This window comes from Nymphaea colorata, chromosome 2 (assembly GCF_008831285.2).
Source record: "Nymphaea colorata isolate Beijing-Zhang1983 chromosome 2, ASM883128v2, whole genome shotgun sequence".
Classification (NCBI taxonomy): Eukaryota; Viridiplantae; Streptophyta; class Magnoliopsida; order Nymphaeales; family Nymphaeaceae; genus Nymphaea; species Nymphaea colorata.
In genome coordinates, this window is record NC_045139.1 from 6,978,751 (window position 1) to 7,004,107 (window position 25,357).

Genomic DNA, 25,357 nt, shown 5'->3' on the forward strand with positions numbered 1-25,357 from the left:
ACATGATCACCTCATCCATCTACCTACCCACTTAGTTAGGAGTCTTACTCAAAATATACTTTAGCTGTAACTATATATAGTTTCTGAAAAGAGAGTTGGTTCCTTTTTGGAATGAAGAAGAGGGCGTGTGAGAAAAGTCTCCCTAAATTTAACCCGTGCTGAAGTCACATACATAAAGCATTGCTCTTTTTGACACACTCGAGAGAGAAAAAGAAACAAAGTTCACATAGAGAACGTAAAAAGGGGCACATCAACGACCAATAGAAGTGTTGAAAGCTCCGGAAAAAAACAAGCCCAAGATTTGTTGCTTCTCATTTTCTTTTGTTTTGGGTTTGGGTTGAAGGCACCGCGAAAAGGGAGAGGGTTGGTTTGCTTATGCACGGGAGGTTAGGGATGAACAACGAGTCGAGCTAAAGCTCGGCTCAACTCGTTAATCAAGTTGAGTTCGAGTTTAATATGTAACTGTTGAGTCGAACTCGAGGTTTCATTAGTCGAGCTAAGTTCAAGCTGACTAAACTCAGGCTTGACTAGGCTCATGTTCAAGAGCGGAGGGAGGGGGGTCCGCCTAGGAAATTACATTAAAATAATTAAAAAATTTTAGTTGTGTAATGTATTTTTTGGATTCGAGTTTAGTTTGGCCCTACCGAGATAAGTTCATTGGACCGTTTGGCCGGCTCCTGAAAAAAATCCTCTCAGCCGCTCTTGCTCATGTTCACCGCTACTGGAGGCTACAAGCTACTAGGCCACAATGGATCGGATTTAGATCTATATATCAATTAATTGAACAAGCCTGCTTGTATCATGTTCTTTAGTGTAAGATCTAAATATTCTTAGCTCCGTTCAAGTTAATTCATCTTGAATTGAGTTCAATTTCATTTATATTACTGAGGTCGTCTATTTCTAAACATGTCATTTGGCGAGCAACTTAATTTCTGAGTTCATTTTTTATCAATCTAAGAAACAGTTTATCAATTTCTTCACACAAATACACTTCAGTAAACTTTAGTTTGTGCTGGCATATCCCATGCATTTGTTTTTTCATTTTGCCTTTCAGGATTACTTTAAAATGAGTCATTTAGTTCATGTGGATAAAAGTACTCCACGTCTTTTCAAGTCATGGTTCCCAGTGGCGTAATATCGCCAAACCGCCGTTCGGTTCCTAGAGTTTTGGCAGATCCAGATGCCACTGATCTGAGTTGTCTCCTAGTGAAGGCTTTGGCTTTTTGCTGAAGAGCGTCATCCTTGCATAAGAGCGATTATTAATCTGGGTTGGGACTCGTCATTTGCCTGTTTTATCTGTTTCCTCTTATCAATTCTGATGCATATATACCTAAAAATATTTGAAGATTCAATACCCAAAATCCATAATGCCATAACCTGACGGTTCCGTTGCTTTGTACTCAAAAAATAATGAAATACACCTTACTAGTTATAAACATTAATGTTGAACGTATCATAAAAATTGATTAGAGAAAAAGTTAAAGATCACGCTAAGCTCTTGAAGTTCGCCAACTTGAAAGAGATTAAGCTTTGATTCCTTAGCCGTGTGAACGGAACTTTTATCTGTGTGTGAAAGCTCAATTCTGCCGTCAGTTCGGTTGCCTGATGGCCTATTTTAAAGAAGATCGGTATCAGATACATGCATTTATTATATATTATATGGCCCCCATTGACTGAAAATCCATGTTCGAATTACTAAAAGCTGAACTGCAGAAACAAATTTCTTGACATTAAAATACATGGGCGGTTGTCCGATCTGAAAAAAACGTCCAATCCTTATCTAGCCATATATAATTACATATAGGGAGTTCAAATGTTAAGATGTCGTCACATAGTTAAAACTTAAATATGTCAATAAAAAAACAGTCGTTACGTGTATTAGTAACGGTCTGTGTATGACTCTAGCTTTTTAAAGTCATACAACCATGTAACTAGGCCTGTCTGATCCAACATAATGGACAGCTAAAAAAAATTAACAAGTATTTTGTCATATAATATCATTTCACATTTTTTTTATTTTTCTTTCAACCGTGCTTCAAATGAGTAGTCTTAGTAAATAACTAGTTAGAATCATCATTCACTATATATATATTTTTTTTTTATTTTTCTTTCAACCGTGCTTCAAATGAATATATATATATATATATATATATATATAAAAGCATAACACCCTATATCTTGGGTTTGAACCTATAGGTTATGCTTATGTACCATAAAAAGGTGGGTCGTATGTCTAAGTTGAAATTTCTATAGCTATTGTGACATAGTACCAGCATGACTCTGAACTCTATGGATAAGAAAAAAGAAAGATTTTCATCTCTCATCTGGTTCTCATTTGGGTAGTGAGATTAATCCTCTCGCTCAACCAAAGAACAATTCAAAATTGAGCCTTGGAGGTTTGAACAAATTTCTGCAAAATATAGAATTGATTCAAATCGGCTAGACCATCTATTGGGAGACTTAGCCCATTCCAGTTGTGTAGTTATTAATCCGTGAAACTTATTATCATATTTGTTTAAAAAGTATATCAAACAAAAGAAGTTTTAAAACATTTTAAAAATAATATAAAGAGGAACTTTAAGCATGATTAGCTTTGAAGCCCACACCACACGTCGAGCTTGCCTGCCTTACGAATCCGTCTGAAGTGAGCAAAAGGAGCTGCAGAAGGCAGCCAAAGGCAAAAAAAAAAAATGGACTCTCCGTCCGAGGGGGAAAAGAGTCTGTGTTTTCTTGTGATCGTGTCTTTGCCTATAATGCCGACGCTGTATGAAGTCCACGAGGATCCCAAGTGCGCTTCCGTTGTCTTCATTCTAACTTTGTCCTCCCTCTCAGATCAGAAGACAGTGGGAGAGTTGGAGTCTTGCTCGTTTCCCAAGTTCTTCCAATGAGAGGAGAAGACACATGTTGGGGAGTCTGATCAGCGAATGGAAGGGATGGAGGGGTTGGGTCGAGGCCATGGCGGAACTGGCCGGCTCAGGCGTATGCCCACGGGCAGCACGCGCCCTTCAGGTGGCCCTCTCTTTCCCAAAGAACAAAAAACAAACGGAGAAGCAATTAAGCAATGGAGAGGAAGGCACCAAATAATACATGGCCAACGCCGGAGCGCCGCCTTCAATGTAACGTTCCAAAACCATATACAACACGACGAAACGGCTGCTTCTTAATCATTTTCGCAGATTAAATTTCCCGCCCTGGCTGTTTGCATTCTCACAAATATTAGTTTCGAGAAAATCTCGGTAGGATTTTTCTCAAGTATTTTTTTGACGAAATTGTTTTTCTCAGGTTAATCTTGATAAAATCTCCACAGTTCTTTAAAAATTCAAAATACATGACTATATATAAAACCTTTAAAAATTCAAAATATTAAAATCTCCAAAAAGTCACGAAAAGAACATGACAAATTCAAGATGAAATAGCAAGATTTTCATTTAGGTGAGATTTTTTTCTCTTTTTTCGTTTTATGTGATTTTCTTGTACATATTATAAGATTTTCAAAAATCTCGTGAAATCTGTGACACTGATCTAAATATATCAAACAACAATATTACACATCGCTTATGAAGATTTTAAACCTATACATATATATAGATAGATAATGAATGAATGAGTTACATCAAAAACTGTTGATTCGTTAATAACAAGAATATTTAGTGGAACAACTTTCACAAGCCTTGGTAAGATGGCTGGTACTAATAGTAATTCAACTCATTCACATACGCATGTCATTAAAAAGGCATTGGTTTTCTTAAATGATCGCATCGGGTCTATTTCTGACATCATACACATAGCACATTAATTAGACATAATTAGCAGCTGCATATCAAGATCATTATTCGTCAATAGCTAGACAAAGGCCAATAAACGGTTGTTGGGAGATAAGCTCTCATCCTTTTATTACAGAAAAATTAAGATATGTACAGGACAAAAAAAAAATTTACACAAAGTTGTGAAACAGCCACAACAAGGGGAAAAAACCCAAAACCCTGGCAAGCATAACCCAACTGCCCCAAAAAACCGCCACCAGAAGGCCTCAAATTCCCACCAGCGTTTTAGCTCCTGAAAAGGGGAAAGACTAAAACCAGAAACAATATTAGGAAACCAAATAAAAGCATTAACCACCATCATCCCTGCCATCCCTTTCCCCATATTGACACATCTGGTCTCCAACCTCTAAAGTAGGCAGTTGACTAAGAACCCTTAGACGTTGGCTGGCTGCCCTCATGTGTTGCCATTTCTGGTTAATCGGCCTCTTGCCTTCCAGCATCACTCTAAATCTGCGCTTCCATCCTTCATTGTTAGATATGATCTCAAAACTGCCATTGACTGTCGTCATAGAATGCAACCATCTATTAAACACTTGTAATTCAGCTTCGTCCTCCTTAGAATGAGCTTCAGTAAATATGGTCTTGGATTCTATGCCTCTCAATCTCCACATGCCCATCACCATGGTATTAATGCCCTTCTTATATGTAACAATTTGCAACACATTAGTGTCCATGCTTATACTGGAGAGTCTGCCCTCGCAAAGGATTCCAATCCGCAACCAAGCGGACATAGCCTTACGCTCGTCATCCTTCAGCGACAAACTTAGAAAAGCCTCCTTAGCTGAGCGCCAAATACCAAAGAAAATATGTCCAATCATAGCTGTGGTCAGTCTTCCATGTGCCACTTCATTCCTGAACCACCATAACTTCCATAACGCAATTGGAAAGAGTAACATCCAACATTTCCTAAGCCATTTAACATTGAAAGACACCTTGTTCCAAAGCTGACATTCCTTATCAATGCTCTGCCACGGGAGCCTACTTCTGCCAAAACTAGCAATCGTCTTTCGCCACACCTTATGAACCACAGAGCACTTGAACATGACGTGTACATTGTTCTCCTTCTCTCTTTTGCATAAATGGCATCTGTTTGCCAAATGAACTCCATGTCTTTGTAATATGTCTTGAGTGGTCAGTCTCATATGGCTAGCAATGTAGGTGATCCAACTTGCTTTAGCTGGGATATGATTGTTCCAAATACGCTTTCGCCAGCCTTCCTGACTACCCTTCTGTCTTATGGCATCCCAAATCGATCTAGAGGAAAGATCATTGAGTTCAGTAGCATTACTAACAAGTTTGTCAATCTCATTAGCTAGTTAGATACACCTACTCGCAGTTAATGCTTTGGTTGGCAGCGCTAGCCTAGCCTCACCCAAACTCCTAACTTCGGCAACAAAAAGTTTCAATTGATCAACTATGACACCATACTCCTCGCCACTAATTGAATTCGCTAGAATTTCGTCATGCCACCAGTCAGATCAGAAGAAAACAGAATTACCATTCTTCCACCTCACCCAATTTGCTATCTTATTACAGCCTTTTCCTAAGTTTTTCCAAGCCCAAGATCCCCTCCAAGGTTTGCGCAGAGTCCACAAACTGTTGGATTTGAGATAAGTAGCTCTGATCCATTGTGCAAAGAGAGAGTTATTATTAAAGGAAGAGCAAAGTCTGCTCGCTAGGAGGAAAACGTTCACTTCCTCAAGAAGGCGTAAACCAATGCCACCTTCCGCCTTGGGCTTGCACAAAGAATTCCAGGCTATTTGGTGGATGTGCCGGTTAACCTCAGTATCAGCCCACACGAATTCGGCCATGCATCGCTCCAGCTTCTTTAGTACTTCGTTGGGGAGAGAAAAAGATTGCATCCAAAAGTTACCCATGGAGCTTAGGTTATGGGTGATAAGGCAAGCACGTCCTGCATAGGATAGGAGTTGGGTTTTCCAAGGCGCCATCTTCTTCTCGAATTTAGCAATCAAACCTGCGCAAAGGTTCGAATTTAAGTTTCCCGTAAAGAGAGGAACACCCAAGTAATTCAAAGGTAGCTTAACCGCCTGCCAACCTCCAATGTTGGCTAACCTTTGCTCAAGGGGAGTATCCACGTTGAAAGTGAAAAGAGAAGACTTAGAGTTATTGATAATGAATCTCATTCTTTTTTCAAGTTGGCTCAGGACCCTCTTGATATTGGTTATCGATTTAACTGAAGCAACGCTAAAGAGGAGGGGATCATCAGCAAACATTAAGTAGTGAACATCAGGAATAGCTCTAACTGAGTATGGTAGGCGAATGGCTCTCTTCATAATTTGTCCCTTAAGATATCTGGCTGTCATTTCCATTACAAGTATGAAAAGGTAGGGGGACATCGGATCGCCTTACCTAACACTCCTCACAGCTGTGAAGTTTCTCCCTACGTCACCATTAATCAACACTGTATAGGAGACAGAAGAGACACAAAGCATGATTTTTTCTACCAGGACAGGTGAAATCCCAGATAAGTGAGGTTGTTCTGCATGAATCTCCAAGACACTCTTATCATACGCTTTAGAGATATCGAGTTTGAGACAGGCTACGACCTCTTTCCTGTTATCAAAAAGGTGAACCAACTCATTGGCCATGGCAATCTGATCGTAGATCACCCTAGATTTGACAAAGGCCCCTTAAGTTATCCCGATCAAGCGAGAAGGATGTTCATCATGCGCTACACTATTACTTTAACAATCACCTTGTAAAGACTATTGCACAGGGCAATGGGTCTAAAATCCTTGATCCGACGAGCTCCTCTTTTCTTAGGGATGAGCATCAAGTAGGTATTGTTCAAACTACGCACTAACTTCCTGGATTTGAAAAAATTGTCCACCACTCTCCAAATATCCTGGCCAATTTCCTCCCACCTGATTTGATAAAAAAAAGTTCGAAAAACCATCAGGCCTCGGAGCACTGTCCTTGTCCAGAGATATAACAGTTTCCTTGACCTCCGCATAGGTGGCTGGTTGCAAGAGGGAGGCGTTTTCTTCCGCAGAGACAAATTCTCCCTGCCCGATATCACTAGGGATTTCACCATTAGTCGTAGCCTCATTAAGGAAACATTCAAAATGGCTGCTAACTGCTTCCAGTACGCTATTGATAGAAGAGAAAGTTTGTCCAGCCACCTCAAGATCAGCAATGCGGTTCTTTCTAGATCTATTGTTGATAATAGTTTGAAAGAATCGCGTGTTTTTGTCCCCATCTAACAACCACTTGACTCTCGACTTATCCTTCCACATGATCTCTTCCAAGTGTAAAGCCTTTTCCAGCTCTCTCTTGATGGATTCCTCTGCTTGCCTAAGGCGACATTGAAGTGACTTTATGTTATCCTCAATACGCCCAAAGGAATTTTTGTTCCAGGATATTAGGCTGCGCTTCACCACCTCAAGTTTTCGAAGGACCCGCAGCATGGGACACCCCTGCACCTCAGCCCTCCACGCTTCAATGATAACCTGGTGGCCATCCCTGGTCATCATCCAAGGTTTTATGATTCTGAATTGTCTAGTGTTCCTATTCTACCAAAGAGGGTTGTCCATCTTCACCATGATCACATTGTGGTTTGAAGTGGCTCTGGGGGACGTTGAAAGAGCACAAACAACGTTTGTCTGTCTTTCCCAAGCAGAATTAGTTAAACCCCAGTCAAGTTTGCAAAAGATTTTATCCTTACCTTGGCGTCTATTGGACCTGGTGTAATTATTTTGGTTGTCACATAGCTCCTTAAGATTGGAAGATAGTACAAATCTGTTAAAATCAGTATAAGCTTGAGCATTCGGGGGCTTACCCGTTTTGTTGAGGCTATTGCGCATAGCATTAAAGTCCCCATAGATCAAAGTAGGAATGTCTTGAGCATTAAGAAAAAATGTCAACTCAACAAAGCTATTATGACGAAGTATGGGGTTGTTTGGCATGTAAACAGCTACTATCCGGAAAATCTGCGTCACATTAGCAAAAGAGAAGTAATCGGCCAACCACCATTGATTTTTAACCCAACCATGGTTGTGAGCATGCACCTGGTTTCAAAGGCCAAAAATACGAGCATGCCCCTCCTTCCCATCTTCATTCCTCTGCACCCCTTCCATGTTTAAGCGACTGGAAACACTCCTAATAACCACCTTCTTAACTTGCGCATCAAGTAGAAAGCAGATCCAAGGCCTTTCAGACTTACAAAGATTAACAAGGTCATGTTGAGCCGTCGGCCGTGTAGCCCCCCTCATGTTCCAACAAGCGAGTTTCATCAGCGCATCACCGACTTCACTCCATCCCCACCATCCATAGCCTCTTCCATTCCCCCTGGCTGTTTCTCCTTGCCCTTCTCATCTAAGACACGACCTATCTCTTTAATTAAGTCATATCTTTCTTTTCTTCTCTTTCGTCCAATCTTGATCCATTTGTTTTCTCCTTCCCCTAGCTTAGGCTTGTCTACTGGGGGAGAGGTGTCAATGAGTAGCGGGCTCTGTTTCTTCTGTCTGTACCCATTACTGCGGGTGCCTCTCACCACTTTAGCCAGGGTTCTAGTTCCTGTAGTCTCGACCCCACTATGGTTCAGTCCCATCGCTGAACTTCCGGATTCAAAGGTCAAACCGAGAGGAAAAGTAAGGTCGTCCATCTTCTTATCGTTTGCCAAAACATAAAAAGGGTTAGGAGATAAGGTTTTGGAAGAAGTACCTGATCCTTGAGGATTCGGCTCCATAGGTTAGTGCTTAGTTGCGCCTCTTCCATTGTCGCCTTGCTTTCCTTTTCCCTTGGTTTGTTTTTTTTGTCGAGTAGCTGTTGTGCGGACCTCCTATCGCTCCCTCGATTCATTCCTCATTGTTTCATCACCTAAACCGGTCTGTTTGGCAAAGGAGAGACCAGTCTCTCGGGGGTGCCCCTTCCAAGTTTTTGTGGCCATTTTTACCCTGGCCCAGGGGCTAGCTGCAATTGTCTCTCCCGCTGTGAGTTTCTTACATGTTGACCTTGTATGCGTGAGGGCACCAGACAAGTCGCAAAAGGAAATCCTTGACTCATACACCACCTCCTGAGCGATCCGTCGACCGTCCCCTAGATCCAGGGAGACGCACGGCACTGGCAAGAAGTTGATGGGCACTTCAAGCTTCACCCTTGCAAAACCAACCTTCTCCCATTTGCCTGAGCAACTATCTTCCTCCACATATTCTCCTCGTATGGCCCTCGCTATGCCCTTATTCATTCCATAGGTGAATCGGTATCTGGGGTAACTGAACCCATAGCATAACCGTTTCCACCGCATTAATCTTCAGCTCTTGACCAGGCTGCCATCGGCTAGCGATTAGAGTACGCCCGCCCACTCTCCATGTCCTTCTCTGAATTACTTCTGTCAACTTTGCTTCTGTATCAACTCTAATTAGAAACCTTCCATATCCCACTATGGAGAAACGTGGGTTCTTAACCTTCCCCCACTGTTTTCTCAAGGATGAAAAAACATAACTGTAATTCGTTCCCAGTCTCCCACCACCCCCAAAAAGACCAGCAATAGCAACAAATTTGAAGGGCACTTCCAAACGCTTGATTGCCTCCGCATTGAATCTGACAACAGGGTTTTCCCCCTCGAAGCTGACTTGCGCTTCCTCCATTTCACCAAGGCATGGCTTCTCCCACCACCTTCACCCAAGAGCCCTTCCATCTACTTTCCTCGCGCACCCCATTGCCTGCGCCCATTTTCAGGTTCAGTCCTGCCTCCGTCTCCTCTGTCTCACAATCCATTCCTGTTGGGATAGCCTCCTCTCGTCCCCCACAATTCTTGTTGGGATACCCTCCACACGAGCCCGTCTGATCTGCACACGCCTCCCGATTTGGGCGTTTCTCTGCTTCCTCGGCCTCTCCTTCTGTCTCGCACTCCATGAGCCCTCACGCCCCAAGCTTGTCACGAGCAAGAAGGAGCTGCCTCTCTCACGCGCTACCCCACCCTCCGGCCGGCAGGGAGGGGTCGCTGGCCAACAGCGATGGCACCCGAGCGGAGCCCTAGTTGGCGACGAGACCCTAGCTAGCCAAAGGCATTGTGCCCTAGCGATAAAGAGCTTTTAAATATTTGTTATTATAAAACTGATCAAGCTGCACCGACACGTATAGACCGATTCAGCCCCTTTTCCTTCTTGCGTTTATGAAATTTGTTCAAAACACGATTAAATATTTAATGTTAATCATGAAACACATATTTAACATTTTGATATTGTTCGGAACAAATAATTTTTAATCGTTGATCGAAAATAACTTTTGATAACTTAACGTTAGACTGTCACTTAAGTTGAGCAAGCGCGCTCTGCAAAAAAACTAAAATATCTTCAAATAACAGAAATTAGTTAGTATGTCGTTATAGCTTATTGTCTCAAAAGGCGTAGCATAGTTCGTCAGTCAGATAGATCGACGTGTAGAAGGCATGTCTTTTTGTGCATATTACTTCTTTGTATCATAAAAAGTGAATCATGGTATTCATATTAAAGGATGTACCCTACCTGACACTGAGACAACACAACTAAGGACTTGGGAAGACCTTTTAACAATATCATTATCTTTTGAAGATAAATTCTTAATTTTTAACCATATAATATCCAACTGGTAGAAGATAAATTCTTAATTTTTAACCATATAATATCCAACCGGTAGATTACAATAAATTGACTTTCGCATATAGAATCATTAATACATCACATACAAATAAGAATACGGATTTATTGATATCTTTAAGCACTTCATGCAAAAGTTATCTTGCCGTATTTATGAAGTTGGATATTATCTTCACACTACATACAAATGTCTATACTTGAAATCAGAATAAGAAAAGAAGGTGACGAAAGAGAGGCTTAACTTTCTTCGCTTAGTTTTTAGTTGCAGTCTTGTAGATAAACTGCTTTTGTGATCGGACGCTCACTCATTATCTTCGTATCGGAAATCCAAATCTCTGAAACACGTCCTCAGAGCGCGATCTGACCCGTTTAGAACGACTCGTCAAAAGAGTTGGGGATCCGATCGTCTCCTCTGCTCCCATGAAAAGAACCTCGCAGTCAGATTGGTTTCCCCGCGGAGGGAAATCCCGACCAGCGATCACTTCTCCCACCGATTCAAAATTGGAACTTGCCCTAAAACACTGTAAATTCCCTTGAATCCGCTGAAATTCTGGTGCTCTTCCGGAAGCAATGCCGTCGCTAGACTCGCAATCGGACGGTGGGACGCCCACGGTGGCGTATGACGGCGCCCTCCTCCCCCTCGCCGCTGCTGCTCAGCAGCCGTACGTCTCCGAGCTCCTGTCATTCACGCTTGATCGCCTCCACAAGGTATTCCAGGGAAACTGCGTAGAAATTTGCGGGTTCGATTTTCGCCGACGGTCGTCTGATTTGAAATCGCTCTTTCCGTTGCCCCACTTTTAGGAACCGGAGCTTCTGCGCGTTGACGCGGAGCGGATCCGACGACAGATGCAGGAGGTCGCCGTCAATAATTACAGGGCGTTCATTTCTGCAGCCGACGCGCTGAAGTCGGTCCACGAAGAAGTGTTCCTGGTCGATAAGCATCTCGAATTATTGGTAGGCTGATCCGATATCTTTAAGTTGCTAGGAATTGCTTGATTCGTTAATTATCCCAACTTAAAAACTTCTTTGCTCGTATAGTTTGTTCCTGGTTGTCTAGTTATATGTCCTTGGTTCGATTTAAGCTACCTATCTTAAAAAAGAATAAACAATCTATGTCCTGAAGTGGATGTGTTCCATATAGGACATTTTCATGAGTTGGATTTTTGGATCTGATCCTTCTATGTTGGAGGGTTTTCTTTGTGAATTATACATAGAAGAAGGTAGTGTTAACGACTAGCTTGGTGGCGGCCATCTTGCTGAACTGGGTTCCCCTTGCTTCAATTCCAATGTGTTGGCTGGTACCAAGCTTACAAGCGTGAATATATTGAAACTTCAGGTGAAGATATTCGATGTGATAAGTCCGTATGTCCCAAATTAAAGGAAACTGTGGACTGACTTGAGTTGCTTACAGCAGTGAACTGCATATGAACTATTATGATAGTACGAGTTCCCTATTACATATAAGATGTCTGCTTGGGTCTAGGGTTAGTGCATGTTCAGTATTTTTGGCCTGAAACCACTATTATTGTGGTTTTCAACAATTGCAATTCGATGCTTGGATGGTAAGTTGAGATTAAAAAGTAAAAGCTACCTATTAGCGTAGTGGTAGAGAGAATGGTCTGTTAGGATACAACAGTTTCAATAAGGATAATAACTTGTTTTAAAAACTGCAACAAGCCCATGGAGACATTTGATTGGTATAACACAAAAAACACGTTTTTTTTTCAAAAACACGAAAAAAACGTGATAAATTAAATTGCCGTTTTAAAACGAAAAAAGCGCGATAAATTAAATCCGTGCTGACAGTTTAAACTAATCTTTCTCACTTTTTCCATTTCTTTAGATGACTATGTAGATATCCAAGTTGGTTTTACAATTACCAACATTCAGATAGTTATTTGCTGTAGCTTTAACATTCAAGTTTCAACTGCTCACATTTTTGGCTAACAGCTATCATGATTTTCTGTAGCATCATAATAAAATCTACTCCAAATTACCTTCCTTGAAAAAGTTTTATTTCTCTGTTTAAAATATTAGGCCCTGATTATTCTGTGGTGTCACTTGATTCTGTAAAAAATTATATCTTAGCATGGCTTCTTGCCTAGTCAAGAAGTTGAATTGTATATTAGATCATACTAATTCATTTTCTCATAATTACTGCTGGAATCTCCAAGAATGATGCTGTGTCCCATGATTTTTTTTTTCATTTTCTCATAATTACTATAAAAAGGATGGTTATTTCATTCTAGACTTTATAAGTCCATTGTAGGCTTCCTAAGTTGATTTTCTTGTACTTGTGATTGTTCGTTCTTTTTCTTGAATGATGAGGATTTGACATCACTATTGCTTATTATGGAATTCAACTTCTTATTTTGAACAGATTGAAGAGATTCCAAAGCTCACTGCTGGTTGCACGGAGTTTATTGACTCTGCTCAGCAAATTTTGGAGAAGAGGAAGCTAAATCGGACATTACTTGCTAACCATAGTACATTGCTTGATCTACTTGAAATTCCTCAGCTTATGGACACGTACGTCTTGAGCTTTTTTATCTACTGCACATGCTCCTTTGATATGGTTTGCATGTGTTAAAAGAGTTAGATTGGCCCATGATCTCCAGATAGGTTCTTGCCTTTTATGTCATTTTCAATGTCTCAAAATGTCTTTTTTTGGTTTTTTCAAGCTTAAACTTAGAAGTGTGCATGCAAGCATGCATGCAAACAAGAAGGCACACACACATACACAGAGCAAACATATATTCTGCACACATACATTTTAGAAGTATGCATATTGAGCCATCCATCTATACATGTTTATTTATGGGGTCAATGGTGGTTCTGCATATCATATCATTAAATCCATTTAGTCATGCATTTTCAAGATGATGGGACGAGAGACAGATGTATCAAGTATTTAGTTGGAAGTTGTTCCTAGGTCTCATGTCTTGTAGTTGTGTGGAACTTTGTATGGTTGTGTCTCAGTTCAATTTGAATTTATTGATCTGAATTGCAAAGTACATGTTATAAAGTATGGACGTTGTTCCTTCCATCTCAATGCACTTGATGTGAAAAGTGTCCAATATATCATTATGTGGCACTATTTCACCGTATGGCACCTCATTGCTTAGAGTGCAATTTCTCATACATTATGCCTAAATTTGAAGGCGCTTTTGATGAGACAGTTGTATACGGAACGGGAACTATGATGAGGCCCTGGATTTAGAAGCATTTGTGTGCAGGCTAGCTAAGGCACATTCAGAGTGAGTGTTTCATTTTGGAAAAAACTTACTGGCGATGTTTGCTTAACAGAAATATATACCTCATGCAATGTTTTCCGTTCTATAGGTCTCCAGTCATTCAATCATTAGCTGCTGAAGTTAAGCATACAACCCAGTCTTTGCTCGCTCAGCTTCTCCAGAGGCTGCGATCTAATATACAGGCATGTTTTGAAGTCTTACATGATTAATTTAGCTCACAAGTTACATTTTCCTTCTCCCTAGTTCAAAAAAGCAATTCTAGGTGATGTTCACTTCTTCTAAAGATGTATCTTGCATGATTGCATTTTGCTACACATTGTAATGTTTTGCTGGAATAATTATCTTGCAGCTGCCAGAATGCCTTAGAGTTATCTCATATTTGAAGCGCATAGGCGTATTTACAGAGAGTGAAATGCGTTTACAGGTATGCTTAATAATAGTAGCATGTTTGTGCACATTAAATGACAAAAGAATTATGAATATGCACATTTAATGACAAAAGAATTGTGTCTTCTGCATAAGCTCTGTATAGGAGGCAGTGTTTGTCAAGGAAATTCCAAATTAAGGATTTGAGATGTGAGAGGTTGACATTTCTAGCAATTGGACGCTTTTTTCAATTCCATCCTAATTGGCGTCTATGCTTCAACTATCAAGGTCCCAAGGATAATGAAGTTCTTGAGAATTCCATGTGAAACTTGACCTCAGGGTTTGATTAGTTTGTTGTATGTTAATCACATTGATATTATCCCTGATGAGCACCCACTCAGTTAATGGGACAGCTTTTGATATGAAAATAAAAATCCACAGCTGCTTATAGTAAGCCTGTTTGTTGTACCAAATTTTAGTTCCCTAAGGACATCCACTTCAAGCAATTCTTCAAACCCAATTGATCCCCAAACAAAATAAGATCAAATTTGTTTATGAATTCAAGCTGTGTATAACTTAGCTACTTTTCTCCAATACTTGTACCTAAACTTAGACACTATCATGCTCTAAAAGTAAATTCCGCTTATATTCCCAAAACATGCTTATTGTTATTTGCTAATTTTTTTTCTCCTGGGCTGGTGTGTTAGCACAAAAATAGATCCAAATGAAGTAGAATGACAATCATTACTGCGCTTCTTATGACTGGCAACAGCACAAAGAAGTAACAACAAGCCGTCTGCACTCTGCAGGACAGTTCAAATGGACAAACATAGATCCAAATGGAGTAGAATGACAATCATTAGCGTGCTTCTTATCACTGACAGCAGCACAAAGAACAAACCGTCTGCAGGACAGTTCAAATGGACCCTTAAGATTTCATCTGCACCCTCAGTAGGATTAAGTACTTTAGTTTGGTTCCCATGTCAGTGAACCCTTCATTTTCTGATATATTTATCCCAAGAAAGATATTTCAGATTCCTTAGGAAGAGTAAAAAGACACAAGCTTTGAGCTCAGTAATTTATATTCATTTTTTATGTTTAATGTTTATTTTCAAAGGAAAACATTACCGCTATTTTCCCATGATGCATTCTTTGTGGGATATTTTGTCTTTTTTCCTTCCACTTTCAACTTGATTAATGTTGAATTCCTAAGGTATTGATGATTCTAACTCTTTGCAAAGTTGATTACTGGTGGAACTGCTCTGGTGCTCTTTTCTGTTTTTCTATTGCCCTCTGTCGCAAGAGAAGAGCCAGACTATGTTAAATTGATGCCAATTTTGGGAGCATGGAAGTGGCAGGGGATTTGGCAACATCAAACCTTGACTCTTTTCCTATGACTGCCGAATCCATCCCTATTCTCATGGGTTTGTTGTATACATGATACCAACCAGTCGGAGGCATCATTTCTCCTGGATCTCAAACAGACCCTAGGGGTATATAGGAACTAATATTTTTCTTGCCCACGTTGCTTATTCTGTTGCCTGGATCTGTTCTTTATATCCAAAAGTTTGCTTCATTTAATAATGTTGTTTTTTTGTACTGAAAAACAGTTCTTAAGATGCAGAGAGTCATGGCTTGCAAGCATCATTGATGATCTTGACCAGAGGAATGTTTATGAATATTTGAGAGGAATGGTGAACTGTCATCGGATGCATTTGTTTGATGTCGTTAATCAATATCGCGCAATCTTTGTGGATGATACGTCTGGTAATGAAGAAAAGTATGATGGTGGTCTTCTTTTCAGTTGGGCTATGCACCAAATATCTTCTCATCTCAACACTCTGAAGACCATGTTGCCAATGATTACTGAGGGTGCATTGCTTTCTAGTATCCTTGACCTCTGCATGGTAAGACACCTCATTCTTATTTCCTTTTCTTATCTTTTTTCCTTTTGACTGTAAGCACACTTACATGTAATCTGCCTTTTAGTTTCGCTTAATTTTTCAACGTTTCTGGGCCATTTGCTGGGTCACTGACTGCCAGCCTACAGCATTTACTGGGTGAGCCCAGTGATCTTAGTAGTCAAAAGCACTAGGAAGTGGCCCTCTAGAAAGACCTAGGTGGTGCCTAGGATGGTATATGATAGGAAAAAAAAAAGATGAGGAGGAAGAAGAAGGAGGAGGATAATAAGAAGACAAACCAGGAAAATGGAAAAAAGCAGGAGAAAAGGTAAAGGTAGAAGAGAAGAAGAATAAAATGGTTTTTTTTTCCCCTTTTTTGACCATAGGTTTCGAGGTGGTGAGCCTAGTCCAGAAGGTGGGTGCCTAGGCACGCTTTTGACTACTAAGCCAGTGACTAACCTAAAATGCATGACCACAGGCGCTTCATGTGGATGATGAATTTTATACAGTTCTTTCTATGAATTTGTTTATCATGTTCTTTTTTGAGTTTTTTGTTGTGTATATATCTTATGAATTGTTATTATGTTTATGTTGTATTCTTGTATTATGTTAGAACTTTGCTAGATTTTCTTCTTTTCCTTGGATGATTGAGGCATTCTGCATCATAAGGGCTATATTGGAAGATATTTTCCTGAACCTAGCCACATCTGTAAATTTTTGCTATAGGAAGTTATTGGTTACTGATGTATATTTTTTTTCCAATTTTTCATGGCAGTATTCTGGCATGAGTTTGGGATTTGTTGGATTGGATTTCCGAGGATTACTTCCACCACTTTTTGAAGAGTAAACACACAACCTTCCAACTATACGTGTATATGTTCACATTTATGTTGCCTCTAGTCATTTGTCTTATTGTATCATTATCCAGTGCAGCGCAGAAACTCTTCTCTAAGAATATCACCACAGCAGTTGAAAATTTTCAGGTACTTTTGATAACCGAGGGAAAATTCATCTGTAGGATATTTAATTTGAAAAAGAAAAGGCTGTTATGTATTTGTATAGATGCCTTTATCGGTAAGGTTCCAAATTTTTTTAAGATAGACTTGCACAAGACCAAAGTGGGAATTAGGTTGCATATCCTCTGTCTGCCGTTTATGGTTGAACTTGTCCATATGCTAGAGAGTTAATTTGCTTATGACTTTCAGCTTGTCTTGGATTCACACCGCTGGGTGCCAATACCACCATTGGGTGTTACAACTGGAAAAGGGACTGATGACATGCAGGATGATGTTACGCCTCCATCATCATTGATGGAACATCCTCCTCTTGCTGTTTTTGTTAATGGTGAGCTTATTAAATTCAACTCCTGTTCTTCACCACCCTGTAAATTCTGTGGATTCCAATATAATTGCTTAGTGTTGGTTGCTATGCTTTTCTTGACAGCAAAGTGACTTGCTATATAAGTTATGCAATATATAGGTAATATGTGCTGATTTCATATAACCAAAATTTGAGTAGTATGCTAGATGGGAACTTCATTCTTCTGTCTGGGATTACCATTCCTCTGGCTACCATTGAAAAGCAGACCCATCTTGGTCTGCATCTCCTCCCTTAATATGAGTGTATTTTGAAATTTACTTTGAATGGAGCCAGAATGTAGTGAAAAGGGCCCCAGGATATTTCAAGGAAGTTCAACTTTTCTTTGGCTGAAAATATATGGGAATTTTCATTACCCAAAGTACAAAAATGATAGAGAATAAAATGACAAAATAAAGATTGAGAAGATGAACAAAATGAAAGTGGTCCATATTTTGATATCATGAAAATGAGATATACTAAAGCTTATAGAGATCTTGTTAACTTATATATACGTGTGTTAGACCCTTATGAATAACTATGCGGCATTTAGGGGCAACTGGACCAGCTGTCACTCATGCATATGCACACACACACATACGTACACACACATATATATATATATATACTCGCAAAGAAAGAAAAAAAAACATGGATGCTGGTGATGGACACTTTCTTCTATTGGTCTGGCCACCACATGTAGCAGCTATTACTCCATTATAGTTTTTTATCATTTTCATGACATTATAAAAATTGAATTTTCGGATGTGCGAATCAATTGCTAATGACTTATGAAGATGAGGTTGTTTTAAAGATTATCCAGATTATCATTCTAGACAAAGCTTCTCTCACGGAAATAGCATAGATAAATTTGTTTCAGCTGTACTGTTCTTAGTCATTTCAGGTCTGATATCATATCAGCCATCCATGTTAGTTTGTTTCCAGTGTGTGGTTTCTAATCGTTTCAGCCTAACCTGATTGAAATGTGGACTACATAATCTTATCATTGTTTCTTCTTAGGCTTTCTCTTACCAGCAAATCTCTTGTGTGTTGCTCGTTCCTTAACATTCTTTGCACAGGTATGTCGATGGCACTGAATGAACTGCGACCATGTGCTCCTGTCAGTCTAAAGCATGCTCTTGCGCAAGAACTGCAAAATGGTCTGCAGGCTGTTGCTGATTCTCTGATGAGATATAATGCAACTCGAATGCTTCGGGATAATGAGTCGGTACTTTTCCATTCACTTTGCCGTGCATTCCTTGAGGTAAAGGATCCTGAAGACTTACTGTTTTTATTTTATAGATGTATTTTCTGAAATTTTAACTAATTTTGCTAAGCTGTACAGGTTGCTTGCCCCTACTGTATTACATGCTTTGGACGATGTTATGTTGGTGGTGCTGGTCTGATTGAACTGAAGAATTCGTTTGATGGAGTTCGTCGGCTCCTTGTGTCATCTTTGCCTGTTGTAAAAGGAAGTCAAAAAGCTCCTGATGGTCTTGCTCAAATTGATCGGAGGAATAGTATTGCAGAGAATGGAGAACCATCGGTTCAGGATAATGGTGAGACGCAAGATACTGAGAAAAGAGAAGCTGAGAGTGCAGATGAAGTAAAAGCTAGTGTAGAAAAAGATATCTAGCAAAGGTTTTGCTCTAACGTAGATGAGATTTACGTATTTTCTGTGTTGTCCATATTATGTACCTTAAGAACTGGAAGAGGGCTACCTTTTAATTCTTTATATTCCATTCCTTTTAATTAAATATGGTGTTGAGATGCTTCCTTCCAAGTTATGCGTTTCTTTTACGAACCTTTTTGCAGCATCGCTACTGCTATTTTTCTGGGCAACAATACTCGGAGCTTAATTATTTTATGCATCAGCTTCTGCATAGTACCGATTATCTTACATGTATGCATTATACTAATGGGATGGCAGAAGAGGAGTTAGAAAGCATCTCGAGATGAGGAGTTACGATGCTTGCTTCTACTGTGTCTCTGTCTATTCATGTTTGAAGATCTCAGGGTTCAGTACATGGCACACTGGATTTCAACGCTACTTGCTAGACCAGCCAAAATCTGCCACTTTTTTAAGTGCTCTTTTTTCTTGTCTTATCCAGCCCAAGTTTATTGCTGTGATATTATTGTTACTATTGTTTGGTGTTATACGAGCCTGGACTAATAATCGGTCTAATTTCATCATATGCAGATAGAATTGAACGTATGAATTCATTACAGCGCTCGAGTACGTCAGCGTGGACGCATGCACATTTCCTTGCATGCACTTTTTCTTTTCATTGTTCTAAGTAGGACACATGGACATGGATGTTTTTAAATGTTTAATAAACAGAAATAGTTTTATAGCTTTTAACATTTTTTGGGAGAAGTACATATAGAATAACTGAAAAATAATGTTAAAATATCAATAGTTCTCTTGTGCCACCATGAACACGTCACATAAGTATGTTCCGCGGTGCCTCGGTTCATTAACGAGTTAAAGGCAGAATTGCATAAGGCATCCAACTTCAATATTACACGGATTCCACTTCCTGCTCTGGCACATCGTCTGTTGTTAGACCCACTGTGATCTAGTGCGATTCAAATGTATATTCTGATCTCTTTTCGATTCCATCTGCTTGATCCTGAATACTAATTAGTCTTGGTACAATGCCATATCCTTACAATGGAACGGCTATTTCCTCTTGCAATGTATTAACTCATTTGGCATTCATTGGACTTGCAGAAAGGTTTCTATGTCTACCAAGTAAAGCTTTACAAATGGGACGAGTCGCCATATTGGGTTGAACTGAAATCAAGTTGCCCGGGTTTTTATACATGCCCCAGGGATCATGGAAAACAAGAAACAGAAACCCACCTTGGCAGTCTTGGTAGTGTTCCATGGATGGAACAGCAAGTGTTTGGTCTTTTGGTGTTTCAGTGACGAGAGCACATTTTTGAGTTAAGAATAGAGCAGGTACACTTCTTTATACCCATAGTATAAATTACATACTTGATTTTTCTTTAAATTATCTTTTTCCATTTTCAAGGTGAAGATTAATATGTTAAAGGATCCACTATTGTCGAATGATACAAATTCTTCAACTTTTTTAATATTTCAAATACCTCCAGCAATAAGCGAGAAACCTGTATTCTTGGTGAGCTTATAAAGATACGAGAAATACAATATGCAACGGCCTACTCATGACTACAAATCCCAGAGACGTGAATCTTTTTCATTTGATTGGGATATCAAATATAAACACTTCCGAATTTTTACATTTTCTAAGCTAATGCGAGGGGGAGGGGGAGAGAGAGTGCACATATAGGAAACTTCATACATGTCAAACTAACCTGACATTGTGTATGCATTTCTTTCTGAAATTTAGTATCTCCTTCATACATCTGCACCAGTTTCCATGGTGTTAGTAAGTTAAAAATCGTTCTACTTATTTCTCAGTGCCTTAGGATGACTTAAAAAAAAACTCATTTTATACCTTCGACCGTGCTGTTGTTGACCTTCCGGATGGGATATAATAGGTAATGCTGAACAATAAATAAAAGATCGAAGAAAACTACTTCCTGTAAAGAAGTTTCATATTAAGCATGAATCAGATAAACGATAATTTTAGTGCAAGGAAACCAGTCCTCCATGTCAAGCGCAAACTCGCAAAACATTGTTAAGTATATCAAAACACAAAACCTTGCGTAACACACATATTTGTAATTTCAAAGAACCAATTTAAAAAGCACCTTTCAAGGAAAATTTTTGAAGAGCTACTTACCTAAGCCACATGTTGATCTAATTTTATGTTTTATTTATTTACTGTTAAATACTTATTTTGTTTACATTTTTTTCATTATTTCCTAAAACATGATCTCTCACATGAATTTGGAATAAATCTTCTCTCATTTCAAAAACTGACTAGACATGCTGGTTATGTACAAATTGTACTCTTTTTTTACAGTTTCTTTTCCTAGTGTACAAAATAAGCTTGTTAAATGTTATGTTTTTTCCTATTGTACAAAAAATTCTTTCTAAATGTCATTTTTATCTAACATTTCTATACATTAAGTTTCACAATAGTTTATTATTAAGAGATATATAAATGTACTAAACAATGTTTTTAACATCTACTTCATAAGACAAGATCTTGGACATGTACTGTCTTATATCTTGGATTTTATTGCATACGTAAGTAATTAATTGACATGCTATTTTTTTACAATGTAAGAAGGGAAGAAGAAAAAAACGGTAAACAATCAGAAGAGCAGTAAAGAATCAAATAAATAGAGCAAGCTCAGTTTAGATAGCCTAAAGAGGAAAACAGAAGCTACTCGATTCAATATACGTACCAAAGAAAGCAATGTCTTCCCTATGTTGCCATAGAAATTCACTAAGGAATCTACATGGGCATGAAAACAATTGTTACAAAGATATTCGACTTTGCATGATTAAAAATAAAATGAACATGAGTTTGAAGGAAAAGATTAACTAACGCTGGTCCAAAGATTGGATGCCCATTTGTGCAAAGTTAGTAACGGCACCAAATAAGTCAAGCAGAATATTTCCAATACTCCAACCAACGGTACTCTTTCGCATAAAGTTCATGAAGGCCTGCGTCATATTAAAAAGTTGATAAACAAAAGTAAAATGCGAATTTTTTCTACAAGTTCATGAAACTTGCTTCACATAAAAACCTAACGAAAGAAAATACAAAGGTGTAGAGATAAAATGGATGACAGAACAAATGTTTGCATAATTATGAGTCTAGATAAAAGACATACAAAAATACTGCCGTTTTGCTACTCTTTTGAGATAATCATCCAATAATAAAGCCGAGATGCTTTTTTATTTTTAAGATTCTAAATTCTTTTGACAACATTAGAAATATGAAAATTGATTAAGCAACAGAATAACGAAAGAGTTAAGAACTCTGTTTATTGTAAAATTTGTTTTACAATAATACAAAATTCAATACCAGTCAACCAACTGAGTTTTAAGTCATCTAAAATTTTCTTGTGAATAATTATGGTGATTAGAAACATATAACTCTTCTTTTATCTTAGTTTTACCATATAAGAGATAAGCTTTCCATCATTTTAACATTATTTTTCGAGGATCCAACCATGTAAATGGATTTTTTTGTGACTATAAATATAATAATTAAAAGATAAAAATCCAGCATGCAGTTCGGATTTTACACAATTAAAAAAAAATCCAATCTAGTCATCAAAAGATGATGATTTTATATTTCCATTTTTTTGGACATTTCGAGCCATTTTTTGTTGTAAATTGTAATCTAAAAGAACTTGAGAATACCAGGCTGCATATATATATATATATATATATATATATATATATATATATATATATATATATATATATATATATATATATATATAACACACACAGAGTACGTAAAGAAAGGAGCCTAACTGATAAAGAGCAGAAAAAAAGTACTCCGAGTATCCATCTAGTCACTACATGACACCAACCAATAGTATGAACAAAAGACAATTTATCTAAAACCCAAAAAATATGAACCTGAGGAATGTATTTGATGGCTGTCATGGCAACCTGTATTGAGCTGCATCAAAATAAGAATAGATGTTTTAATTTCATGCTGCATAGCACACTTGTATATTTGAAAATGTTAACATAAACATGCTGCATTTATGATAAGATGTCTTTTGTAATTTTCTTTTTATTGGACCTTCAGTCTCATCATTAACTTTTTTCAAAGCTTAAAATTCATTTTTTCCATATTTGACTACTACATCTATTTAATCATTGTGTATTATGTTTATAATAAAATAAGGATAGATGTTGAAGTTCATACTATAAGCAATGCTAATGTCAGACAAAAAAAAAATATATAAATGGCACCAGTATTTAGAAGTCAAAGTACACAGTACAGATGTAATTGACAGTCAGCATTTAGATTAGTAAATTATACATTTTCTCAAGCTTAAATTACACCAAACTTGAACTAGTATATCTGACGCAATATATCAACTACTATCATGTATTGTACAACTGGAATCAATTGCATCAAATATTAACTAGTTAATATTTAAGTTCTAACCAAATATATTCCACTAGACCAAAACTCAACAATCAATTTCATTCTTTTACTAAGTTGTATAAATGTTTTAATATTCTACTTACTTGAATACAGAGATAAGCCACAGCCAAGAATGACTTCGCAAAGCTGAAAAAAAGCAACCAGCAGCACTGGCCCATACGACGATGGTGATCGCCACACAGACTTTTGAAACTCTTTGACCACCTCGCTGGACAATTAAGCAAAAGAAAATACATGAATATGTTGATTTCAGGAAAAAGGTCAGCAAAAAAAGAAGGTTACATCAGATAATCCAATTACTTCATAGATTAAAACTTGCAAAACTGTGAATCCTGTCAGCAGAACCGCGTGTGTTGAAAACGCTACATCGTTCAAAGCCACTGGAATCATCTACAAGTTATGGAATACAGAAACATTAGTTTATACAAAGACTAATGCTGCTAAAACAAATGTTCACTACAAACTTGCAACTTTAGTTGAAATTCGAAGTAGTACAACTAACTCCACAATCTTGAACAAACAAATAAAAAATTCTCAAATCAACCGAAGCTTCAATCAGGGGCCCTTGTGGGATCAGAACTCTGAAGTCACATATATAATAGTGGCAATAAACTAGTCTAAACTTCTTGCACCTCCAAGGAACTGGAATACTTAGTTTTTCTCTTTTCTGTCATTTACTCGACAAACCATGATTCGTACTGTTCGAAAAGGAGAGGCAAACGGTATTCAATAACTCCAATTGGGGTTTGGTTTCTGGTTGACGTGAAACTAAGTTTATATTATATATTAAAAGAAGGGGAAGGCAATAGTTTTATATGTGTGCATCTAAAGAGGATGATAAAGGTTCTATGGTTGAGGCCGCTGGTAGTTGTCACCAACCTGATAGAATGCCATTGTCTTGAAAACACAAAAAAAACTTATTGCTGCAGGAAGAAATTAAAACTGGTTGTACCCATTAATGGGCAGGAGGGATTTCAAGTAATTATACAAACAGAAAGCTAACATATATACTGTCACTCAGGAATTTCATGTATTAATATGAGAGAGAGAGAGAGAGAGTACTTCATTGTCCCCATATTTCTGGTGATACTGACGTTGAACGGCAGGGCTGAAGTACAGGGAGGCATTGTAGATGAGGTAAGCCATATGCTTCGTCAAATTAAGCACCAAGAAATCGAAATTCAGCCCAACCACACTGAGCAATCGTACACGTTACAGAAGCACGACAGAGAAAACAAACAAAACAAAGGACATAAAGTAAGAAAACGAGCACATAACAATTAAGAAGAGATTCAAGAGAAATGAAGAAGGAAAGAAGCGCTAGACTAACCTCTTCCTGTGGTAGTTAAGGATGGCCTGAGGATAGAAACTGAGGGACCAAGAGCAGAAGGCAACCCATCCAAGAACTTGGTACGTTACCTCCAGCCCCAATGAGTGCCAAGAAGACATTCTCTCTCTCTCTCTCTCTCTCTCTCTCTCTTCTGCAATAGAAGGTGTTGCCGGGAATCCATGAGAGAGGCCCTTTTGAATCGAACGGCGCAAGGGTCGGTTCCAAGTGCCGTCTGAATCTGGCCTGAATCTTGAGGGAGATCCACGAGGCACGCCCACCAACGGCTGCTGTTGAGCAAGAAACAGAAGCTGCCATAATGGTTAGTTTGACACGTAAGAGAAACTAACAAGAGAGGAGCGATCCACCATTGATCTTTTTAGAGAGAAGGACCTCTGGGACCCCGAATTCTGCGCCGACTCTTCCTGTTTAAAGTCGAAAGCAAGAACTGTTTTTAGGACACTTTATGCGAGTTCTTTCAAAAGGGAAACCTTTTTCCAAATCTTTTCTGTGAAATGATCTTAGTGTCAAAAGGTTAATGATTGCCTCTTCAATATGTATACATTTTTCGGTTCATAAGTATTGAACTCAAGATTTCAACAATAAGTGCATATCTTAAGTAGAGAGTTGATTATTTGAAAAGTTAAATTCGA

The 25,357-nt window shown here is 38.5% G+C and overlaps 2 protein-coding genes across 4 annotated transcripts; one reads left to right on the plus strand and one right to left on the minus strand.

The window, feature by feature from the left end:
- Nucleotides 1–10,793: 10,793 nt before the first annotated feature.
- LOC116248526 (conserved oligomeric Golgi complex subunit 8) lies at nt 10,794–19,634 on the plus strand. 3 transcript variants are annotated; one of them, XM_031621374.2, is made up of 13 exons: nt 10,794–11,131; nt 11,225–11,377; nt 12,804–12,952; nt 13,603–13,680; nt 13,766–13,859; nt 14,027–14,101; nt 15,654–15,950; nt 16,720–16,787; nt 16,873–16,927; nt 17,150–17,288; nt 18,380–18,564; nt 18,646–18,941; nt 19,501–19,634. In XM_031621374.2, exons 1-12 carry the CDS (start codon nt 10,994–10,996, stop codon nt 18,934–18,936), a joined length of 1,722 nt encoding a protein of 573 aa, XP_031477234.1. In that variant the 5' UTR covers nt 10,794–10,993; the 3' UTR covers nt 18,937–18,941; nt 19,501–19,634. The 3 variants fall into 3 exon arrangements, with proteins under 3 accessions (XP_031477234.1, XP_031477235.1, XP_031477233.1); XM_031621375.2 differs by lacking the exon at nt 19,501–19,634 and adding an exon at nt 19,116–19,132; XM_031621373.2 differs by lacking the exon at nt 19,501–19,634 and having other exon boundaries at nt 10,795–11,131; nt 18,646–19,057.
- A 905-nt stretch (nt 19,635–20,539) lies between these two features.
- Nucleotides 20,540–24,852, minus strand: LOC116248737 (cystinosin homolog). The gene is made up of 9 exons (XM_031621698.2): nt 24,708–24,852; nt 24,440–24,572; nt 23,678–23,767; nt 23,461–23,585; nt 22,837–22,879; nt 21,789–21,906; nt 21,645–21,694; nt 20,786–20,870; nt 20,540–20,693 (listed from the first exon to the last, which is right to left on the minus strand). Exons 1-9 carry the CDS (start codon nt 24,824–24,826, stop codon nt 20,686–20,688), a joined length of 771 nt encoding a protein of 256 aa, XP_031477558.1. The 5' UTR covers nt 24,827–24,852; the 3' UTR covers nt 20,540–20,685.
- Between the last annotated feature and the right edge of the window lie 505 nt (nt 24,853–25,357).

Excerpts from the sequence above, each read along its gene's own strand:
- LOC116248526 (XM_031621374.2), top strand. The coding sequence starts at position 10,994 with ATGCCGTCGCTAGACTCGCAATCGGACGGTGGGACGCCCACGGTGGCG. Across the intron at positions 14,102-15,653 it reads AGAGTGAAATGCGTTTACAG|TTCTTAAGATGCAGAGAGTC; the intron begins GTATGCTTAATA and ends ACTGAAAAACAG. Across the intron at positions 17,289-18,379 it reads TCTTGCTGTTTTTGTTAATG|GTATGTCGATGGCACTGAAT; the intron begins GTGAGCTTATTA and ends TTCTTTGCACAG.
- LOC116248737 (XM_031621698.2), bottom strand. The coding sequence starts at position 24,826 with ATGTCTTCTTGGCACTCATTGGGGCTGGAGGTAACGTACCAAGTTCTT. Across the intron at positions 21,695-21,788 it reads CATCCAATCTTTGGACCAGC|ATTCCTTAGTGAATTTCTAT; the intron begins GTTAGTTAATCT and ends ATGCCCATGTAG. Across the intron at positions 20,871-21,644 it reads GGAAGACATTGCTTTCTTTG|GAAGTAGTTTTCTTCGATCT; the intron begins GTACGTATATTG and ends ACTTCTTTACAG.